The 23450-nt window shown below is 38.4% G+C and overlaps 1 protein-coding gene across 1 annotated transcript in view; it reads left to right on the top strand.

The window, feature by feature from the left end:
• The window catches only part of LOC108720006 (interleukin-12 receptor subunit beta-1), a 39336-nt gene that overhangs the window by 3837 nt on the left and 12049 nt on the right, over positions 1-23450 (top strand). The window contains exons 2-5 of the mRNA XM_041584403.1: positions 54-190; positions 16684-16810; positions 17311-17477; positions 22302-22456. Of these exons, the coding sequence (XP_041440337.1) occupies positions 54-190; positions 16684-16810; positions 17311-17477; positions 22302-22456 (586 nt within the window). The remainder of the gene's footprint in view (positions 1-53; positions 191-16683; positions 16811-17310; positions 17478-22301; positions 22457-23450) is intronic.

The following is a 23450-nucleotide window of genomic DNA, read 5'->3' on the forward strand; positions in this document are numbered from 1 at the left end:
GCACAGCAGAGCTCATGGGCGTCATCTTCGACGCATTTGTAATCTTCGTAAAGTAAACGCTGTATTGGAGCATGTGCAGTTGGAGCAATCTTCCAGTTCGCGGCAACTGCGCAAGCGGCGGAAGTGACTGAAATTGCCTATGGGGAGGAAGAAGATCCAAAGACAACAGAAGTGCCGGGAGATGGCACCCGTGAGCTCCACTGCACTGACTCTGCATGTGCAGTCAGTATTTCTACACAATTCTGAGGTAACACTTAGCAGAGGGGGCAGCAAAGGGGGGAAAGTGGGGACTACCGTGGGGGGTTTAGTTCTCCTTTAAGGGGTTGTACCAGTTCAGTTAGTTTCAGACAGTTCACCAGAAATAGACTTTTTTCTATGACCTTCTGTTTTCTGTTTATGGAATGGTGAAGTGTAAAGTTTCATTTTTCACCTTCTTATGTCTTTCTAAAGCAGCCTGGGGGGGGGGGGGCATACAATAGTTGCTAATATTTCACATATGCTGTTCAGAAATGTATCAACTAATGTAACAAATTGTAACAGTTCAAAATCTGCTAATGGATACTCCAAAGACAGGAACAATAAATAAATAAAAGATGGAAAGTAATTGAAAAAAAAAGTCTTTATTTCTGAATATAACTGAACTAGAAAAAAAAGTGTTTGCCCCTTTAAATCAGTTGACAAAATCAGCATAAAAACAACTGGCAACCCTATCTTTGCCTGATGGGTCATCTGATGATGGTGGTAGAAGATTTACATTTAAGCTTTTCTTGCAAAAATGAATAAGCTATGCCAGTCCTAGATGTCAACAAGATTTCTGGATATATTAAAACACAAGTTTTGAGTGACAAGCACTGTAGGAAAATCTGCAAATAATAGAGGGCTTCAGATATGTTGGAAGTGGAACGTTGATGTGCCTGTTGTAACTACTTAGCTAGTATCTAAAGTGGTGCACGAAGGATGTGGATTTGTGGTTGAGCTCAGTATCACCACAGCTTTGCATCTCCTGACTAATATTTTAGTGAAAAGGTAAAGTAAGTAAAGGTTACTGATATTTAAACAAGCAAACTGTAAGCAAACGATCAGCTTTTTTCACACTTGGGTCACTTTGGTAGCTTAAAGGAAGCAATGATCACCAATCAACTCAAATAAGTCTTTTGATACCTGATCATGGGGAAAGCAGGTACATGGCTGTTTGAGCCATCAGTGTTTAGAACACGGTCACTAGAAATATTCAGGAGTATTTTATTTCTGTAGGAGATAGGGTTATTATGTTATTTGAAAAGTTTTGACAGTTAATACTCACTTCCTATTGCAAAACATTAGCATTGTGGCCATATATTTTACAACAGATACAGTTCAGGCATAATTTATCTACCACAACTCACACACCTGTACTGACTCTCATACCAACTCCTAACTGTCACATCACAGAACACAGAAATTTCACACCAAATTGCAATTTCCATACAATGCAGATGCACAAACCAGTGAAACAATGTGAAGAGAACTCTACCATTGTCAAATCCCTGCTATAAATAATAATAATAATAATAATAATAATAATCAGATATAACAGTCAAATGGTAATATAAAGGAAGAAAACAATAACTAGTAACATCACCTAAAATATATATTTTTAATCCCCATAATGTAAAACAATTGGGGGCAATACTCAAAGGAAGGATTTGCTTTTTATTATCCTCTTGCAGTTACACAGGTTTCAGTTGGTCTTATTTGTCTGTGACTTAATGTTTTCCTTAGCAGCTGTCCTCATGTAGCACTTCAGTAACACACTAAGGGGCCAATTCACTAACTTCGAGTGAAGGATTCGAAGTAAAAAAACTTTGAATTTCAAAGTGTTTTTTGGGCTACTTCGACCATCAAATGGGCTACTTCGACCTTCGACTACGACTTTGAATCGAAGGATTTGAACTAAAAATCGTTCGACTATTCGACCATTCAATAGTTGAAGTACTGTCTCTTTAAGAAAAAACTTCGACCCCCTAGTTCTAAAACCTACCGAACTCAATGTTAGCCTATGGGGAAGGTCCCCATAGGCTTTCCTAAGTTTTTTTGATCGAAGGATATTCCTTCGATCGTTGGATTAAAATCCTTCGGATCGTTCGATTCGAAGGATTTAATCGTTCAATCGAAGGAATAATCCTTTGATCGTTCGATCGAACTATTTGCGCTAAAATCCTTCGACTTCGATATTCGAAGTCGAAGGATTTTAATTCCCAGTCGAATATCGAGGGTTAATTAACCCTCGATATTCGACCCTTGGTGAATCGGCCCCTAAGAATGTACAACTGATAATGTCAAGAAAAAACACATTTTATAGTAAACAGTCAGTGGAATGGTGGCCTTTTAATAAAAATGGATTGCTTTAAAATTACTCCAGCTACACTAGAATTTTTATATTGCTTAACATTAATAGTTGAAGCCATATTTTTTATGTATAAGGGGCCATGCCTAGGGCAGCAGCTTTAATGGCGCAGTGGTGCCTATATTGAAATGTTTTTTTAAAAACCCCCATCTAGCCACAAACCACATCTCTTTAAATCTAGAGGCAGAGCTCAGAGGCTTACTCCATTCTTACATGATCAGGGTACATGCACAGCATTTTTTGTGAATGTGGCAGGACCTGGGGGGAGTGATGCTGGGTAGGATATAAATCCAGCAGATTGAAAGAGAGAGAGTGTGTGTGTGTGTATGGTTGTGTGTTAAACACAAAAAGACTCCCTAACAAAATAGTAAACCAAAAATATGAGATCACGTTATTCTGCTAATTGTAGTCATTATTTAATTTTATCTCTCAGCCAGTACCTTTCTATATTCCTCCCACATCAATATTTTGGGCTTTTATAAAAAAAAATCCTACAGCTTCACTTCTCTACTTTTTTGCGTGACACAATGTCTACCTTTTAACATGTGACTGGGTTGTGGTGACACTATGTCAGAGCTGCTCTAAATACACCTACTCAATCTGCACGAGTACTTCACAACACACCACATCTAAGATCTGCATTTAGGCTAGCGTCACCGTGTCACCTAGTTTCTCTCGAAACCCTACTCATGTTCTCATATGCACCATTTATGAGAAATACCACTGCCTAGGAGAGATCACAGCATCATCTTTTACCTAAGCAACGTCTCAGCCTGGAGCCTGTTCTGTGGAGCATGTTGGGAATATTGGTGTTGTTTATTTGCACTCACTTTTCCAGAGGTAAGGATTTTTCACAACAAAGTTCTTTAATGATTTCACATTCAGGATGAAAAGCAATTCCATAAAATACTGTTGTTTGGTAAAAACCCCTCTTAAAAAGTGTCCCATAAGAGATATATACATAGTATATACTTCATGATAATGTGAATTATATATTTAAGTTTCCCCCAAAACTAAGTACATGTTAATACGGAACAGATATTTATATTTTAAGATGATTAAGTAGGTATTTCTTTTTTATTTTTCTTTTTTATTTTTGCAACTGATTTTTTTAATAGTTATTATATATTACTTATTTTATGTTTAGTCCCTCTCACAACGGTTTCCCATTGAAACCACTGTCTAGTTACTAGGTTGTGTCGCACTAGCAACCGGATAACAACTGCAGTTCTAAAACGCAAAGCAAAAATAAACTAAACCAGTGACTTTTTGCAAGTTGTCTTAACGTAACATTTTGTTACAGCTGCATATAACATGTCAAGATTTATAATACAGTTGAATAAACGATATAACTGTTATGGGTTCTAGGAATTGCTTTTTTTCATTAAAACAGGAGGGCTATCTTATGCATGGCTGGCAAGGGGCAAAACGTAAAAACAACATGGGGCAAACCATTATGTTTTTTGCCTACAATATGCCCACTTCTCTCCTTTTTGACCAGCACTGTCAGGTGTATGAAGTGCTGTACAGGAAAGAGCAGCATGTAGGTGTCCAACTGAATGCCAATTTCCTGCAACACATTCACACGAAGAACTCCTTACGTGTTCTGTGAGTGCAAGGCACTTTGGAATTATTGCCTGCTGTGAGCAAAAGAGGGGTGAAATCTAGTGATGTGTGGGTTGATCTAGGGTGACCCACAGGTTGGGTGAGTCTGGTTGAAATTTGGCCAACTATGGCAGTTTAAGGTTGGATGCTGGTCAGACTGAGGAAATATACTTCTCCGCTGCTCGAAGGGATTCCCTGCCTAGGAATCAGAGAGTCGCACAAAAGTAGAATACAGAAGGAGAAGACATGAATTAGGGTCAGGTGTGGGTTGAGGTGTGGCACCATTTTGCAGGTTAGGGTCAGGTACAGGTTAAGGTTTTGCAGGTTAGGTTAGGGTGCGGGTTGAGTTTTTCCTGAACCCCACATCACTAGTGTGATCCATATTTTGGCACTGGATGCACTATCCACATTTGATTCCCTACTGAACATCATCTTCAGTGTCCATAAGTCTAACTGATATGGGGGTGAATAATTCCATCTTGGGCATTATATCCAACTGGGACCATGAGGTTATGAAAAAGAAACTCAGCCCTGAATTCTGTACAACTAAAGAGATTAAGTGTCATTTACAATGTTGAAGGCAAGGTGCAGAGTGCAAACAAACAAAATCTTCCATTTTTTCTACTGTTTAGGCCACTTCACCATGTTTTTACCTACAATATTAATTTTATAGCCATCACTTGGTATCAAAATGATGCCTGTACCAGATTCTTTGGATACAAGTTTACTACGTCTATTGCTCTGGAACCCTGGAGCTGCCTCCACCTTTAAAGGTGATTGTAACTCCAGGGTTCCTCTAGGCAAGCATACTGAGGTACAGGCTGGATAGGGCAAGTAGCACCTTTTGAATAAAAATATACATAAAAACATACACACATACAGCATTACTTTGGCTCATTTCTATTATCTTGCTAAGCAATACCTGCAGTCCCCATCTATACATATTCAGAAGCACACTGGGAAGTTCACCCTATTTGCACCCTGCTAAAATATGTTTGATGATGATGAAGATTCCACATCCTCCATATTGTATATAAACACAAATTACTATATACTGGTTGCTTATGTATCTATGACCAGTCAGGAGGTTACTGAGAAAGGATTTTTTCATACGCCTAACTTTTCTTAGAAACTAGTAAGTTAAACCAACAATTAAGGGAGTTATTTATCAAAGGTCGAATTTTAGAATTATTATTCATACCTCGAATGAACTCACAACCCTGCCATTAACTTCTACATGACCTTGATAGGTTTTAGATGGTGTATTTTCAGATTGAGCTATTTCTAAGGGCATTATATAATACATCTAGAAAAATTTGAGTTTTTTTAAAAAAAAAATCAAAACATTTGAGGTTTTTTTTATCTTTTATAAGATATCACACTTACCAGACAGGAAAAAGAGTGTTATTGTTCTATTATTAGATTACTGTGTATTTCTGTTCCTGAAAAGTGTAGCTTTGTAATCTGCTAATTGTCACAGGTAAGCCACATGATATCACCATCATTTTTCAAAGGTTTCAAATCAGCATCAGTTCTGTGAAGTTTAAATCAGGCTGGCTTAAATGCCCCAATCACAGTTAGAGGCAGAGCTATCAAAGGTTGAGTTGTGTTTTACTTAAAAAAAGGTTGAGTCTTCGAGGGTAGTTTCAGTAAAAACTAGAATCTTTTGTGTTAAAAAAACCTCAACGTTTTCGAGATTTATTATGCCCCAAAGCTGGAAATAGCTTAAATCCGAAAATACTCCAGCTAAAACCTGTCGAGGTCCCTTGAACCATTTGAAGATGTTTGTAGCCTTCGTGATGTTCAGGTTTTTTTCAGTGGTTTTCGCTCAAAAACCGGTAGCAACGAGCGATTCAAGGTCTTTTCGCCAATAAAAGAGCTATTTGAGTATTCTTTCCCTCCCAAACTGATTCGCGTTATTTACATTCAAGTTTTTTCATAAACAAGCAAACAATCGAGTTGTGAGTTTATTCAAGGTATAAAAAACCTCACAAACTCGACCTTTGATAAATAACCCCCTTAGTGTTTTTTGTAAAGGGGATATTACCCAAATAATATGAGAGGGTCAGAGAATTGAGGACAGGGTTCCTTTGCTTTCTGTCCCAACCAGATTTCCCTAGCATCTATGGGGCAAATTTACTAAAGAGTGAAGTGGCTAACGCTAGTGAAAATCATTTTGTTACTTCACTGATTTACTAACGGGTGCTGGCGTAAATTTGTTAGCGAAGTGGACCTACTCTAGTGCTACTTCAAACCCTTACGCCAGGCGAAGTTGCGCTATGGCGAAGGGACGTAATTACGCTAATTCACTAACTTGCGCATTTTACTGAACATAACCTCTTGCGCCAGACTTTACTTCGCCACCTCAGACCAGGTGAAGTTTAAAAAAAAGTTTACATTTTTTCTAAGTCCCAAAAAACGCTGGCGTCTTTTACTTTTAAAGGTTGATAGGCTGAAAAAGAACATAATTTTGTTTGGGGGTACCCTCCTTCCCCCTTACATTTCCTAACTTATGGCACCTAAACTATACAGTGGGCACATGTATAGGGCAAAATAACCACTCTATTTTATTTTATGAAGCTTTCCCAGGCTTGTGTAGTGTAATGTATTTGCTGCTACATATACGTCCATTGTATGTTAACTTGGTGCCGTATGCAAATTAGGCAACCTCGCTAACTTTCGCCTCCCTGAGCGCAACTTCGGATTTTAGTGAATTAGCGGCACCCTGGCGAAACTCCGTCTGGCGAAGTGTGGCGAAGTGTGGCGAAGGTAAGTAAATTTGCCCCTATGTCTATGCATCCTGCCTGAAGTTGAACCAGTGATCTATTGTTTCCATGCTGTCTGCATTGCATCTACCCTATGTGAGCAGACAGCTAAGGTACTGGTTCACTCCTATTGCGATCCTTGTATTTGCAAGTAGGCATGGCTTGTTTCACCTGCTGCTAGTTTAGCCTCAGGTGATCAGTGTAACCATTTGTTTCTGGGTGTGATTCGGGCCTGATTATCTGACTTTGACCCATGCCTGTTCTTGACCTCTGATTCTTCACTATCTGTAATGACCTTTGCCTGTTCCGACCATTCTTCTGGATTCTAATTCTGTACTATGCTTACAGATTTGGTTTTGACCCTGGCTTGTTTATCTTGACAAACAAGGGAAAGTTGTGCTCACCACTATTTTTTAAAAACATTAGGCGGGGGTGCAATGAGGCTGTGACCACAAATTACATATAGACACATACAAGAGTCCTCTGCACTCAACCCATTATCAATATATTTAAGACAGAGACATTTTGTGCATACTGCTACTAAAAAATGCCTTACCCTTTAAACAAAACAGGGATTGTTTGTCCATATATTGCAATATATTTAAGCTGGCCAACTACGTCAAAGTCATCCCATATCTGGCCAGTCCTACGCTTAATTTTCATCTGATTCATTAAGAATTCTATTGCTTCATTATACATTTTACAAAGGGACTAGGTTTTACCTGCAACTTAACTTGCTGCTTTCAAAGTAAACCTCCATACTTGGCTGCCCTTTTATTAGACACCAGTGGGATCACCTGACTATAGCTGGGAAGGGTGGGAGCTACAACATAGAGCTGGTCACTGCTCTTGTATAACTATAACAAACAAGGGAAAGTTGTGCTCACCACTATTTTTTAAAAACATTAGGCGGGGGTGCAATGAGGCTGTGACCACAAATTACATATAGACACATACAAGAGTCCTCTGCACTCAACCCATTATCAATATATTTAAGACAGAGACATTTTGTGCATACTGCTACTAAAAAATGCCTTACCCTTTAAACAAAACAGGGATTGTTTGTCCATATATTGCAATATATTTAAGCTGGCCAACTACGTCAAAGTCATCCCATATCTGGCCAGTCCTACGCTTAATTTTCATCTGATTCATTAAGAATTCTATTGCTTCATTATACATTTTACAAAGGGACTAGGTTTTACCTGCAACTTAACTTGCTGCTTTCAAAGTAAACCTCCATACTTGGCTGCCCTTTTATTAGACACCAGTGGGATCACCTGACTATAGCTGGGAAGGGTGGGAGCTACAACATAGAGCTGGTCACTGCTCTTGTATAACTATAACAAACAAGGGAAAGTTGTGCTCACCACTATTTTTTAAAAACATTAGGCGGGGGTGCAATGAGGCTGTGACCACAAATTACATATAGACACATACAAGAGTCCTCTGCACTCAACCCATTATCAATATATTTAAGACAGAGACATTTTGTGCATACTGCTACTAAAAAATGCCTTACCCTTTAAACAAAACAGGGATTGTTTGTCCATATATTGCAATATATTTAACTGCCAACTACGTAAACATCCATTCTGCCATCTGCAATTTTCATCGATTCATTAAGAATTCTATCTTCATTATACATTTTACAAAGACTAGGTTTACTGCATTAACTTGCTGCTTTCAAAGTAACCTCCATACTTGCTGCCCTTTTATTAACACAGTGGGATCACCTGACTATAGCTGGGAAGGGTGGAGCTACAACATAGAGCTGGTCACTGCTCTTGTATAACTATAACAAACAAGGAAAGTTGTGCTCACACTATTTTTTAAAAACATTAGCGGGGGTCAATGAGGCTGTGACCACAAATTACATTAGACACATACAGAGTCCTCTGCACTCACCCATTATCAAATTTTTAAGACAGAGACATTTTGTGCATACTGTACTAAAAATGCTTACCCTTTAAACAAAACGGGATTGTTTGTCCATATATTGCAATATATTTAAGCGGCAACTAGTCAAAGTCACCATATCTGGCCATCCTACGCTTAATTTCATCTATCATTAAGATTTATTGCTTCATTATACATTTACAGGGAAGGTTTTACTGCAACTTAACTTGCTGCTTTCAAAGTAAACTCCATACTTGGCTGCCTTTATAGACACCAGTGGATCACCTGATATAGCTGGGAAGGTGGAGCACAACATAGAGCTGGTCATGCTCTGTATAACTATAACAAACAAGGAAATTGTGCTCACACTATTTTTAAAACATTAGCGGGGGTGCAATGAGGCTGTGCCACAAATTACATATAGACACATACAAGAGTCCTCTGCACTCAACCATTTCAATATATTTAAGACAGAGACATTTTGTGCATATGCTACAAAAAAGCCTTACCTTAACAAACAGGATTTTGTCCTATATTGCATTTTAATGCCAACTACTAAAGCTCCAATGGCAGCCTACGCTAATTTTCATTCTGATCATAAAATTCAGCTATTTACATTTTAAAAACATTTACCGCAACTAACTTGCTCTTTCAAATAAACCTCCATACTGGCTGCCTTAACCAATGGGATCACCTGACTATAGCTGGAAGGGTGGAGCTAAACATAGAGTGGTCATGCTTTGTATAATATAACAAACAAGGGAAAGTTGTGCTCACCACTATTTTTAAAAATTAGGCGGGGGTGCATAGCTGTGACACAAATTACATATAGCAATACAAGAGTCCTCTGCACTAACCATTTCAATAATTTAGCAAGACATTTTGTGCATCTGTATAAAAATGCTTACCTTAAACAAAAAGGGATTGTGTCCATATATTGCATATATTAACTGCGAAACTACGTAAGTCACCATATTGGCCAGTCTACGCTTAACATTTTCATATAGAATTCATTCTTCATATACATTTTAAAAGGACATTTTTGCAACTTAACTTTGCTTTCAAATAAACCCATATTGGCTGCCTTTTATTAACACAGTGGACACTGACTAAGCTGGAAGGGTGGAGCTACAACATAAGCTTCACTGCTCTTGTATAACTATAACAAACAAGAAAGTTGTGCCACACTATTTTTAAAAACATTAGGCGGTGCAATGAGGCTGTGCCCTAAATTAAATATGACACTACAGAGTCTGCACTCAACCCATATCAATATATTTAAACAGAGACATTTTGTGGCATACTGCTACTAAAATCCTTACCCTTTAAACAAAACAGGATGTGAATTGTCCATATATTGCAATATTATTTAAGCTGGCAACTAGTCATATGTCATACCATATCCTGACATCTAGTTAATTTTCATACTGATTTTCATAAGAAATTCATTGCTTCATTTACACTTTTACAAAGGACTAGGTTTTACCTGCAACTTAACTTGGCTGTTTTCAATAACCTTCATACTGCTGCCCTTTTATTAGACACCAGTGGGATCACCTGACTATAGCTGGAAGGGTGGGAGCTACAACATAGAGCTGGTCACTGCTCTTGTATAAATATAAAACAAGTGAAAATTTGCGGTCATATTTTTAAAAACATTAGGCGGGGGTCTGCAATGAGCTGTACCAAAATTAATATAGACACATTCAAGAGTCCTCTCCTTCAAACAGATTACATATATTTAAGACAGAGACATTTGTGCATACTGCTACTAAAAAAGCTTACCCTTTAAACAAACAGGTTGTTTTCCATTATGCAATATATTTAGCTGGCAACTACGTCAAAGTATCCATATCTGGCAGTCTACGCTTAATTTTATCTGATCATTAAGATTCTATGCTTCATTTACATTTTACAAAGGACAGGTTTACCTGCAACTTAACTTGCTGCTTTCAAAGTAAACCTCCATACTTGGCTGCCCTTTTATTAGACACCAGTGGGATCACCTGACTATAGCTGGGAAGGGTGGGAGCTACAACATAGAGCTGGTCACTGCTCTTGTATAACTATAACAAACAAGGGAAAGTTGTGCTCACCACTATTTTTTAAAAACATTAGGCGGGGGTGCAATGAGGCTGTGACCACAAAATACATATAGTCAAATACAAGAGTCCTCTGCACTCAACCCATTATCAATATATTTAAGACAGCGACATTTTGTGCATACTGCTACTAAAAAATGCCTTACCCTTTAAACAAAACAGGGATTGTTTGTCCATATATTGCAATATATTTAAGCTGGCCAACTACGTCAAAGTCATCCCATATCTGGCCAGTCCTATGCTCAATTTTATCTGATTCATTAAGAATTCTATTGCTTCATTATACATTTTACAAAGGGACTAGGTATTACCTGCAACTTAACTTGCTGCTTTCAAAGTAAACCTCCATACTTGGCTGCCCTTTTATTAGACACCAGTGGGATCACCTGACTATAGCTGGGAAGGGTGGGAGCTACAACATAGAGCTGGTCACTGCTCCTGTATAAACTATAACAAACAAGGGAAAGTTGTGCTCACCACTATTTTTTAAAACCATTAGGCGGGGGTGCAATGAGGCTGTGACCACAAAATACATATAGACAAATACAAGAGTCCTCTGCACTCAACCCATTATCAATATATTTAAGACAGCGACATTTTGTGCATACTGCTACTAAAAAATGCCTTACCCTTTAAACAAAACAGGGATTGTTTGTCCATATATTGCAATATATTTAAGCTGGCCAACTACGTCAAAGTCATCCCATATCTGGCCAGTCCTACGCTTAATTTTATCTGATTCATTAAGAATTCTATTGCTTCATTATACATTTTACAAAGGGACTAGGTATTACCTGCAACTTAACTTGCTGCTTTCAAAGTAAACCTCCATACTTGGCTGCCCTTTTATTAGACACCAGTGGGATCACCTGACTATAGCTGGGAAGGGTGGGAGCTACAACATAGAGCTGGTCACTGCTCTTGTATAAACTATAACAAACAAGGGAAAGTTGTGCTCACCACTATTTTTTAAAAACATTAGGCGGGGGTGCAATGAGGCTGTGACCACAAAATACATATAGACAAATACAAGAGTCCTCTGCACTCAACCCATTATCAATATATTTAAGACAGAGACATTTTGTGCATACTGCTACTAAAAAATGCCTTACCCTTTAAACAAAACAGGGATTGTTTGTCCATATATTGCAATATATTTAAGCTGGCCAACTACGTCAAAGTCATCCCATATCTGGCCAGTCCTACGCTCAATTTTCATCTGATTCATTAAGAATTCTATTGCTTCATTATACATTTTACAAAGGGACTAGGTTTTACCTGCAACTTAACTTGCTGCTTTCAAAGTAAACCTCCATACTTGGCTGCCCTTTTATTAGACACCAGTGGGATCACCTGACTATAGCTGGGAAGGGTGGGAGCTACAACATAGAGCTGGTCACTGCTCCTGTATAAACTATAACAAACAAGGGAAAGTTGTGCTCACCACTATTTTTTAAAAACATTAGGCGGGGGTGCAATGAGGCTGTGACCACAAAATACATATAGACAAATACAAGAGTCCTCTGCACTCAACCCATTATCAATATATTTAAGACAGAGACATTTTGTGCATACTGCTACTAAAAAATGCCTTACCCTTTAAACAAAACAGGGATTGTTTGTCCATATATTGCAATATATTTAAGCTGGCCAACTACGTCAAAGTCATCCCATATCTGGCCAGTCCTACGCTCAATTTTCATCTGATTCATTAAGAATTCTATTGCTTCATTATACATTTTACAAAGGGACTAGGTTTACCTGCAACTTAACTTGCTGCTTTCAAAGTAAACCTCCATACTTGGCTGCCCTTTTATTAGACACCAGTGGGATCACCTGACTATAGCTGGGAAGGGTGGGAGCTACAACATAGAGCTGGTCACTGCTCCTGTATAACTATAACAAACAAGGGAAAGTTGTGCTCACCACTATTTTTTAAAAACATTAGGCGGGGGTGCAATGAGGCTGTGACCACAAATACATATAGACAAATACAAGAGTCCTCTGCACTCAACCCATTATCAATATATTTAAGACAGAGACATTTTGTGCATACTGCTACTAAAAAATGCCTTACCCTTTAAACAAAACAGGGATTGTTTGTCCATATATTGCAATATATTTAAGCTGGCCAACTACGTCAAAGTCATCCCATATCTGGCCAGTCCTACGCTTAATTTTCATCTGATTCATTAAGAATTCTATTGCTTCATTATACATTTTACAAAGGGACTAGGTTTTACCTGCAACTTAACTTGCTGCTTTCAAAGTAAACCTCCATACTTGGCTGCCCTTTTATTAGACACCAGTGGGATCACCTGACTATAGCTGGGAAGGGTGGGAGCTACAACATAGAGCTGGTCACTGCTCTTGTATAACTATAACAAACAAGGGAAAGTTGTGCTCACCACTATTTTTTAAAAACATTAGGCGGGGGTGCAATGAGGCTGTGACCACAAAATGTCTCTGTCTTAAATATATTGATAATGGGTTGAGTGCAGAGGACTCTTGTATGTGTCTATATGTAATTTGTGGTCACAGCCTCATTGCACCCCCGCCTAATGTTTTTAAAAAATAGTGGTGAGCACAACTTTCCCTTGTTTGTTATAGTTATACAAGAGCAGTGACCAGCTCTATGTTGTAGCTCCCACCCTTCCCAGCTATAGTCAGGTGATCCCACTGGTGTCTAATAAAAGGGCAGCCAAGTATGGAGGTTTACTTTGAAAGCAGCAAGTTAAGTTGCAGGTAAAACCTAGTCCCTTTGTAAAATGTATAATGAAGCAATAGAATTCTTAATGAATCAGATGAAAATTAAGCGTAGGACTGGCCAGATATGGGATGACTTTGACGTAGTTGGCCATCTTAAATATATTGCAATATATGGACAAACAATCCCTGTTTTGTTTAAAGGGTAAGGCATTTTTTAGTAGCAGTATGCACAAAATGTCTCTGTCTTAAATATATTGATAATGGGTTGAGTGCAGAGGACTCTTGTATGTGTCTATTGTTTATCTTGACTACATACTTTTTTTGGTTTTGATCTGGCCTGTACCACAACTATATCTACTCTTTCCCTGTTCCTCCAGTCACATGATCCGGTTCCCTTGCCTGCCCAGAACCCTCATCTTGTTCCTCTGACTTTAAGCCCTGGCAGCATCCAAATAGCAAACTGCTCCTCCCGATGTGAAAGGTGGCTGTTATAGGCAGAAGCATGAGCCGTGACCTTAGTGTTAGTTCTGGGTTTTGGGATACTGGTCATGACAGTCTGAAAGGCATGCAAGTTAGGGGACAGCTAGGGGGTAGGATGGGCCATATCTGTGTGCCTTTATCAGACAACTTCTCAAGAATACATCGCTATAGCCTGTGTGTACACACGGCAGGGTGCAAAGTCGAAACTTATTATGGCTTTCTTGTGCTTGTATGTTCATGGTTCTCTACCAAGTATTTTATGATTCTCACTCTGAAAACATCTAAGCTCCTTTACATAGTACAGGGCTTTTACAGGGCAGTGCAAAAAAACTGAGCACAAACAGGCATGTTTTTTGCAAGTGTGCCATGTCCTACACTGAATGGTAACAGGTCTCTGAGCTCAAGAATAGAGTAGTAAGACATGTGCCTCCACATTGTCTGCATTCAGAAGCACTACATTTCTGAGAGGCAGAATGTAATCATTGTTGTTGTTTCTTATACAAATGCATGAAGAAGATAAGTATCTGATGTTATTTTAGGTGATGATCATGTGATGGCTCAGTTTTAAAAAAACATTTAGCAAAATAATCATAGTTAATTCAACAGCTATATAACTAATAATAAATGTACTGAACCAGAACCAGGCAACCAAGATCCATGTAGTGGCTTTTGCTCGGCCTTTATAGGCTTAATAGTGGCAGTTGTCTGCATCTTTCAGGACAGTACCTTGCACTTAGCAAACAGTACAGCGCTGAGACAAACAAACAAACTGAAGTATTTATACAAAAGCCGGAATTCTGCTAATCCTGGAAAGAATGTCTCCTTGGCTAAATGTGCACCCAAGTAAAATTAAAAAGGTGTTAGGGAAGTTTGTTTGGGTTGGTAATTTACAACGGTAATTTATAAAACATTCCAGTATTGTAAAAAATAAGGTCTTAAAATAGTTTACTTTATGGCGTATTGTATTCTTTTTTCATTAATTGCAAGAAAAGGGATAAGGTTAGCATTTTTCAGTTGAAAGTGCAATGGTACTTGAAAGGCATCTGATGGTTGATTTAAAAAAGAGAAAAAAGGGTTTGACATCTGACCTATAAGGGCAAGTAAATTACATGTTTTTTTTGCCCAAAATGCATTTGTTTTTCAGGCATACCACTGTATTTGTATTCACCACTTGCAGGAGAAAATTATTACAATCTTTTCTAAAGACCAGAGAGTTTCAACTGCCAGTGAATAACATATGTGTGTGACTGCAACTAGAGCCTGAACTGTTAACATTAGCACCAAACCATTTACAAACATGCCCCTTGTATGTATATAAGGCACAGAGAGCCTCACTTAGGATAAAACTTGTTTTAAAGGGATACTGCCATTAGAAAAAACTTGTTTTTTTCTAAACGCATTAGTTAACAGTGCTGCTCCAGCAGACTTCTGCACTGAAATCTGTTTTTCGAGAGAGCAAATTGATTTTTTTTAAATTTTGAAATCTGACAGAGGGCAAGACATATTGTCTAGCCCTGCATTGCAAGTTGGAGTGTTATCACCCCCCTCCCTTCCCCCCAGCAGCCAATCATCAGAACAATGGGAAGGTAACCAGATAACAACTGCATGGTAGATCTAAGGGTAGGGACACACTGGGCGATTTGGGGAGTTTTAGTCGCCTGGCGACTAATCGCCGCGACTTTTCTCCCCGAATGCCTCCCCTCGCTCTGCGCCTGGCTAAAATGAAAAATCGCCTGCGCTAATCACACGCGGCGATTCGTTTTCCGAAGTCGCCCGAAGTTTCCTCGTGAGGCAACTTCGGGCGATTTCGGAAAACGAATCGCCGCGTGTGATTAGCGCAGGCGATTTTTCATTTTAGCCAGGCGCAGAGCGAGGGGAGGCATTCGGGGAGAAAAGTCGCGGCGATTAGTCGCCAGGCGACTAAAACTCCCCAAATCGCCCAGTGTGTCCCTACCCTAAGAACTCAATAGTAAAAATCCAGGTTCCACTGTTATTCCTTCAGTTACAGGAGTAGGATAAACAATAGAATGTCAGAAAGCAGTTCCAAAGTGCAACACTGGCTCTTTCTGAAAGCACATGACCAAGCAAAATAACCTGAGATGGCTGCCTACACACCAATATTACAAAAAAAAAAAATATACTTGTTTGTTTAGGAATTACATTTTACACGGTAGAGTGAATTATTTTGCTGATGATAAAAATCATGACAGAATCCGCTAAGGGGTAGATTTATCAAAATTTGAGTTTAGATTTTAATAAATAAAAACTCACCCACATTCTATTCATTCCTATGCGATTATTGGAAGCATATTTATCTAATGGTGAGTTCCTTACATCAGTGCCTGCACTTGCACATAATTCATCAGAGCAGGCTGAAGGGGTGCACTTGTACTTGTTGCAAGTTGAAAGGTAACATATAAGGACATTAGCACCTTTAAAATAAAGTCACACAATTTTGCTTGCATTTTAGCACTTTGCATTTAGCAATGAACTGTTACAACTCTAAGAACATGTCAAACCCAGTCTAGTGAAATAAATTAACTGTTACAGAGTTGGACTGAGCTGGTGGGAGACCAGGGAGAAACCCGGTTGGCCCTGGTGCTGAGTTTGCTATTCGAGGAGTTTGTGATTGGGGTCCCCTGAGATGGTAGCCTTGGTGGGCCCCTCACACCCACGTCTGACACTGGACTGTTAAAAAGAGTAGTATTAAGCTTTTTCTCTTTTTTTTATTTTCAAGGTTTAATTAAGAAATTTCCAACAGATCTTGTTTGCTACCAGTATTATACTTTGCAGACCGACTATTGTTATTGCAGCTGGAAAGCTGGGGAGGAATCACTAAATGCCACCTATGTGCTGAATTACTGGTAAGTTATCTGGAACATCATGTACTCTATCTGCAAAGACAAATCAAAAAAGTTCAAGATGGAAAACAAACCAAAAACGTTGTGCTCTCTGCATAAGCAATGCACCCCCCAGGCCCACTTCAACTAAGAGGAGGCAGCAACAGCTCCTGAAACACCACTTAATATATATGGTTTTTGCTACAACCACTGCTGATTAAAGTTTATTACAGTAATGAATAATGAGTAATAGAAACACTGCAAGTTCACTGTCACTATGGTCCCACTGGGCTGCCACATCAGGGGTCCACACACCCGCACACATTAGAAAGAGTTGGTCATTTTGCAACTTTTATGCAGCTTTTTCCACAGTCTAAGCAGCTGTATATTTGGATTAGTGTAGGAAGTTGCAAAATTCTTTGTACAGTAGCATACAGTATGGGCTACAGTAACAAACAAGTTATCTGGGATTCACTTGCTCTGCTTCAGATACAATGACTCTTCTGATATTCTCTTTCCATTAGCATTAACCGGGACCAAGAACATGAATGTTTTCAACCTTATGTGGGGACCTCAACTTATACTGAGGCTCGTGTGCACAAGCAAACTAATGTTACTATGTGGATAACTGCTAAAGAAAAAGAGGACATCTACAACTCTGCAAACATAACGGTGCGACTGGACAAAGCAGGTGTGTATTAGCAAGGAAGTTACATTATAATGATTGAAACATAATCCCCCTGTGTGGTTTAAGATATACGAATCCAAGAAAAAAAATTGCCAATACCTGTGCTTGCTTTCAAAGGGGTGCTCCCACATTTATTCAAGGTGCTTCCAGACACTTTACAATTGATCAAACGTTTCGGGACCGCATGGCCCTTCCTCAGTGATACCCAACCATAGAGCATGTGCATATTTATAGACATTTCAACAGCGACCTCTTGTGGTGGTCGATACAAAATACTTTAAAATTATTTAAATAGTAGTGTAACAATGTTAAAAGCATAACAAAGTATCAATATCAATTTCGCAACCTGTTTAACAATGTGACTATCTTTATAAATATCATACAAATTGATTAAAATTACTAAAACCCTCCTTAAATCATGTGGACGTGAATTATCATTCTCTATTTTACCAATGGTAACATTAACCCATTATTAATCAACCTGAGTGATATAATCCATGCTTACAAAAACACTATTTACACTTTACAATATCATAGTTTCAAAAACGTACTGATGCTTGTTACTCACTGACTATAGTACAATTAGCTGGAAGATGCATATATCTCACTTCTTATTGTAGATGTTCCTTATTTTAAGGCTGTAAGGAAAATTAATAATGGCACTGACAGATTAACACCACTAGTACCCTATTATAGGCTTAAAGAAAACAGTTAAGACCCCAACTCTCGTTCAGCCCCTTGGGGGCTAGGGTCCCCAGCTTCCATATCCAAAAACATTCCCGCTGTAATAGTTTTTTATCCGAATTAATATGTCTGGGGCTAACTTCTTCTAACACTTGCCACCTCAATTGCGAAACATTGTGTCTATGGTCAAGCCAATGTTGACCAACTGAGGAACCTTTTGTGTGTGCATTCCGAATTGAACTTCAATGTTCATTTAGGCGTAGTCTCACTGATCTGTTTGTCTTCCCTACATACCCCATTCCACAAGGGCATTTTAAAAAATAAATTACATTTTTAGATAAACACGTATGGTGCCCTCGTAATTTAATTGGAGTTCCTCGTGTGGGGTGTGATACAGTGTCCCCCTTTATAATGCTATTGCAATTCTGGCATGAGAGACAGGGAAACGTCCCTATTACTGGTTTACCCAGAAACCTCTGCTTGGTTACTACTGGGGGTTGCATATCAGTGTGTACCACATAGTCTCCCACATTTTTTCCTCTTTTATAAGCAAACAAGGGAAATTCACTGAAGGCCCTTGAGGTTGTGGGGTCATTCATCAAAATGGGCCAGTATTTTCTGACCACTTTTCTTACTCGTTTTGAGTGTGTGTCATAAGTAGACACAAAAGGTATCCTTTGGACCCTTTCTTCTTTTTTCTTTGTGTCCAACAGTGTTTCCCTTGTGAGCTTATCCACTTCAATTTCAGCCTTCTGTAAAACTGACTTAGGGTATCCCTTCCTTCTAAACACGTTTAACATTTTTTTTTACTGTCTAGATAATTTTCAGTAGTTGAAGTAATGCGTTTACACCGCATCAGCTGACTCTTTGGGAGGCCTGACATCGTATTAGGAGGGTGAAAGCTGTCAAATCTTAACATACTATTTTTGTCAACAGACTTTCTGTATAGATTAGTGGACAGTTTATCTTTCTCCCTCCTAACCTGAACATCCAGGAACTCAATCTGTGTCTCATCAAAATGTAATACAAATTTAATAGTATTATGCGTCCGGTTGATGTATTCTCCAAGTTGTAGCAATTTATCTCTTGAACCTTTCCACACAAAGAAGATATCGTCCACATATCGGCTGTACCAGAATATGGACTCAGAGAACAATGTATTCTGTAAAATAATTTGCTCCTCTAGATCATACATGAATATATTAGCATAATTCGGTGCCATGTTAGCACCCATACTGGTACCTTGTTTTTGTAAGTAATATTGTGTACCAAACCGGAAGTAATTCCTTGTGAGGACAATCTCTAACAGGGAGCATATCAATTGTGCTAGGGACGACTCCTGGACATATTCTCTGTGTAGATGTTTTCTTACCGCTTCTATCCCTTCAGTGTGTGGAATACACGTATATAAACTTGACACATCCATTGTGCATAAAAATACCCGCTCATCTTCACGTAATTTGATATGAGCTATTTTGTTTAAAAAATCCGTGGTGTCCCTAAGGCACGTGGGTAATTTCTGCACAATGGGGCTCAAGTAGCTGTCTATAAAGACTGCTAGCGGTTGCAATAGTGAATCATTCCCTGAAACAATTGGACTCCCTGGGGGCTTAGATGGATGTTTATGAATTTTGGGCAGTAAGTAAAAAATGGGAACTTTTGGGTGTGTTACTGTTAGTGCTATTTTAATTTCTGATGTTATTACCCCTTCAAGTTCTGCCTCATACAGGAGACTGTCAATTTCAATCTTAAATTTACTAGTTGGATCTTCTGTTAGTAAATGGTAATGTTCTTCATTATTCAACTGATTAATTGCTTCCTGTACATACATTTCTTTGTCCATAACCACCGTAGCACCTCCCTTGTATCACTGTATCACACCCCACACGAGGAACTCCAATTAAATTACGAGGGCACCATACGTGTTTATCTAAAAATGTAATTTATTTTTTAAAATGCCCTTGTGGAATGGGGTATGTAGGGAAGACAAACAGATCAGTGAGACTACGCCTAAATGAACATCGAAGTTCAATTCGGAATGCACACACAAAAGCTACCTCGGTTGGTCAACATTGGCTTGACCATAGACACAATGTTTCGCAATTGAGGTGGCAAGTGTTAGAAGAAGTTAGCCCCAGACATATTAATTCGGATAAAAAACTATTACAGCGGGAATGTTTTTGGATATGGAAGCTGGGGACCCTAGCCCCCAAGGGGCTGAACGAGAGTTGGGGTCTTAACTGTTTTCTTTAAGCCTATAATAGGGTACTAGTGGTGTTAATCTGTCAGTGCCATTATTAATTTTCCTTACAGCCTTAAAATAAGGAACATCTACAATAAGAAGTGAGATATATGCATCTTCCAGCTAATTGTACTATAGTCAGTGAGTAACAAGCATCAGTACGTTTTTGAAACTATGATATTGTAAAGTGTAAATAGTGTTTTTGTAAGCATGGATTATATCACTCAGGTTGATTAATAATGGGTTAATGTTACTATTGGTAAAATAGAGAATGATAATTCACGTCCACATGATTTAAGGAGGGTTTTAGTAATTTTAATCAATTTGTATGATATTTATAAAGATAGTCACATTGTTAAACAGGTTGCGAAATTGATATTGATACTTTGTTATGCTTTTAACATTGTTACACTACTATTTAAATAATTTTAAAGTATTTTGTATCGACCACCACAAGAGGTCGCTGTTGAAATGTTTATAAATATGCACATGCTCTATGGTTGGGTATCACTGAGGAAGGGCCATGCGGTCCCGAAACGTTTGATCAATTGTAAAGTGTCTGGAAGCACCTTGAATAAATGTGGGAGCACCCCTTTGAAAGCAAGCACAGGTATTGGCAATTTTTTTTCTTGGATTTACTACTGGCGAGTGACTAGGCCAGGGCCATATACACCTGTATCCCCTGCATCGTTGTTTCATGAATTAAGATATGCAAATATCAAGTGGGTAATCAAAGGTGCAATGGTTCCACCAGGTCTGATATCTCATAGCAATCAATTCTTTTTAACCAGGTTGCCACCTGCTGATTGTTGCACTCCAATGACAACAAAAACAAAAAAATACACTTTTAAATGTTATAATGTGACTGTAGTCATACATGCTGCATATGATATGATGACTGGTATTTAACATATTCATTTACATATAAATTATAAACCCTTGTAATGACTGAAACCAAATTGAGAGTGTGGGATAGATTATATATTTACTTTTTTAAGATACATTATTAACTTTAATTTGGCAGTTGTTCTCTGTCTTGGTAATACTTTCTGGATATTGGGGATGAAAAAAACAGGGGAGGTGAGCGCTATGGTGGTATCCCTTGTATTGGCTTTTAGGAGACCCATTGCTAAACTGAGCCCTGAGAAACTTTTCCTCCTATTTGCATTGTTTTAAAACCATGAATTCAAGTTTATTTATATCATCATATTATATTCTCATTCCAATTATCCTCAAGCCCAAACGGGGCGAGATTCCTAGTATATAGAGAGTACTTTTGCTCTAGTCACTAATATTGACTTGTCACTAATCTAGTCAATAATTGTTGTAAGTGTTGTTGATATTGAATGCAATACTGTATTTGTGTGGCTTTTTATATTATCTGCTCTACTGCTCTACAAGTATTGCTTTCAATAACAATTACATTTGCAAATAACGTGTAGACCACTGAACATTTTTATTTAATGTATGCTGGTAAATTGCTTAAAACTTCATTCTAAAATTTCCTGTGGGTGGATATTTGCCGTTCCTGGAAAAGTGCTGCAAGGTTCTATCCTTCCATGGCAAAAGCTCCCATAGGTATAAACAATGCCAAATTATTATTATAATTAAAATACAAAGTTGTATTGTGATTGCACACAATCACAATACTACAAATAAAATATATTGCAGACAAAGACTTTGTGAGGATTTTGGTTTCCTTTCTCAAGGGCATATAGTTCACCTTTGCATGCATGCTGCTCTTTTGATTGTTAGTGAAATGGCACCATGCTAACATTTATAACCTTTTCAAGAAATCAAGTAAATCACCTTTTCTCATTTTTTTTCATGGATAAATACCTATAGTATATTTTGATGACACTACCTATTTGACATATCCAACAACTTGTGTGTTGCTACAGTAAAACTGGATCCCCCTGACAAAAACAGTATCACGCTAAGAAAAAATGGCAAGAATCTGACAGTCCAGTGGAGGAGAAATGATTACCACTTTTCCTCTGATCCATTAATAAAAGAGTTGCGAAGCAGAAAAAAAGAAGATTCACAATGGAACACGGTAAATCATGTTGACTAGAAGCAGCAAGCAATGGTTGGCCTACTTAATTTCCTTATTTTTCTTTAGGGGTTATTTACTAAAACATGAATTTTTCTCAAAATGTCAATAAAACAAACTCAACCAAACTCCAGGGCCGGAACTAGGGGTAAGCAGCATAGGCACGGGCCTAGGATGCAAAGCTAAGGGGGCACCAGGCATGTACCCTCTCTACCTCTCCTACCCCTTAGTCCGACCACCCTCACCGTGTGTGCGGTCTGTCCCTTGTTTCAGGTGCGTACGCTTGTTTGCACGCATGCACACTTTTTTTGCACATGGGTGCGTGCACCTGTTGGGCGCTACTACCGGCCAGGCTGCATAGGGCGCATGCCTGGGCTGGTCCGGTGCTGCCAAATTCACAGCCACAATTTTATCTTATTTATTAATAAAATAACTCGAAAAATCAATTTAGGGAAAAGTCTGATAAAATAGTGAAAAACTTGAATTGGATTTGACTCGAATTGCCCAATGTTTTCGAGTTATTACACGAAAACCCCCAATTTTTTGGATCATTGTACGAAACCCGGCATAGACCACAATATCCTCAAACTGGAAAAAGACATCTGCCTTTAACTTCTACAGGACCTCGACAGGTTTGAGTTGGAGTATTTCTGGATTTGGACTCTGGGTACAATAAATCTCAAAAAAAAGCATTTTTTTTTTAAACCTCGAAAAATTCAAGTTTCCCACTTTAAAAGCCTGACCAGAACAATTTGAGCTAGCTTTAAGGGTACGTGGAATGCTTTTTTTGTATTATCTTTCTTTATTTTCTTTTATAAGTAAAAGGAAAACAGGGAGATGGCTTTTCATAGGAGCGGAGGGAACATATTCTACATTGTTTTAAAGCCATGCTGATTTTCTGGGGGCTTTGTATGTAAAGAGCTGTGATGTGCAGTAGGATATGTATGTCCTATTCTAACAGTTTCCATGTAATATAGTACAAAATACATATTTGGAA

The sequence above is a fragment of the Xenopus laevis genome, chromosome 1L, assembly GCF_017654675.1.
Source record: "Xenopus laevis strain J_2021 chromosome 1L, Xenopus_laevis_v10.1, whole genome shotgun sequence".
In the NCBI taxonomy this organism is placed as follows: Eukaryota; Metazoa; Chordata; class Amphibia; order Anura; family Pipidae; genus Xenopus; species Xenopus laevis.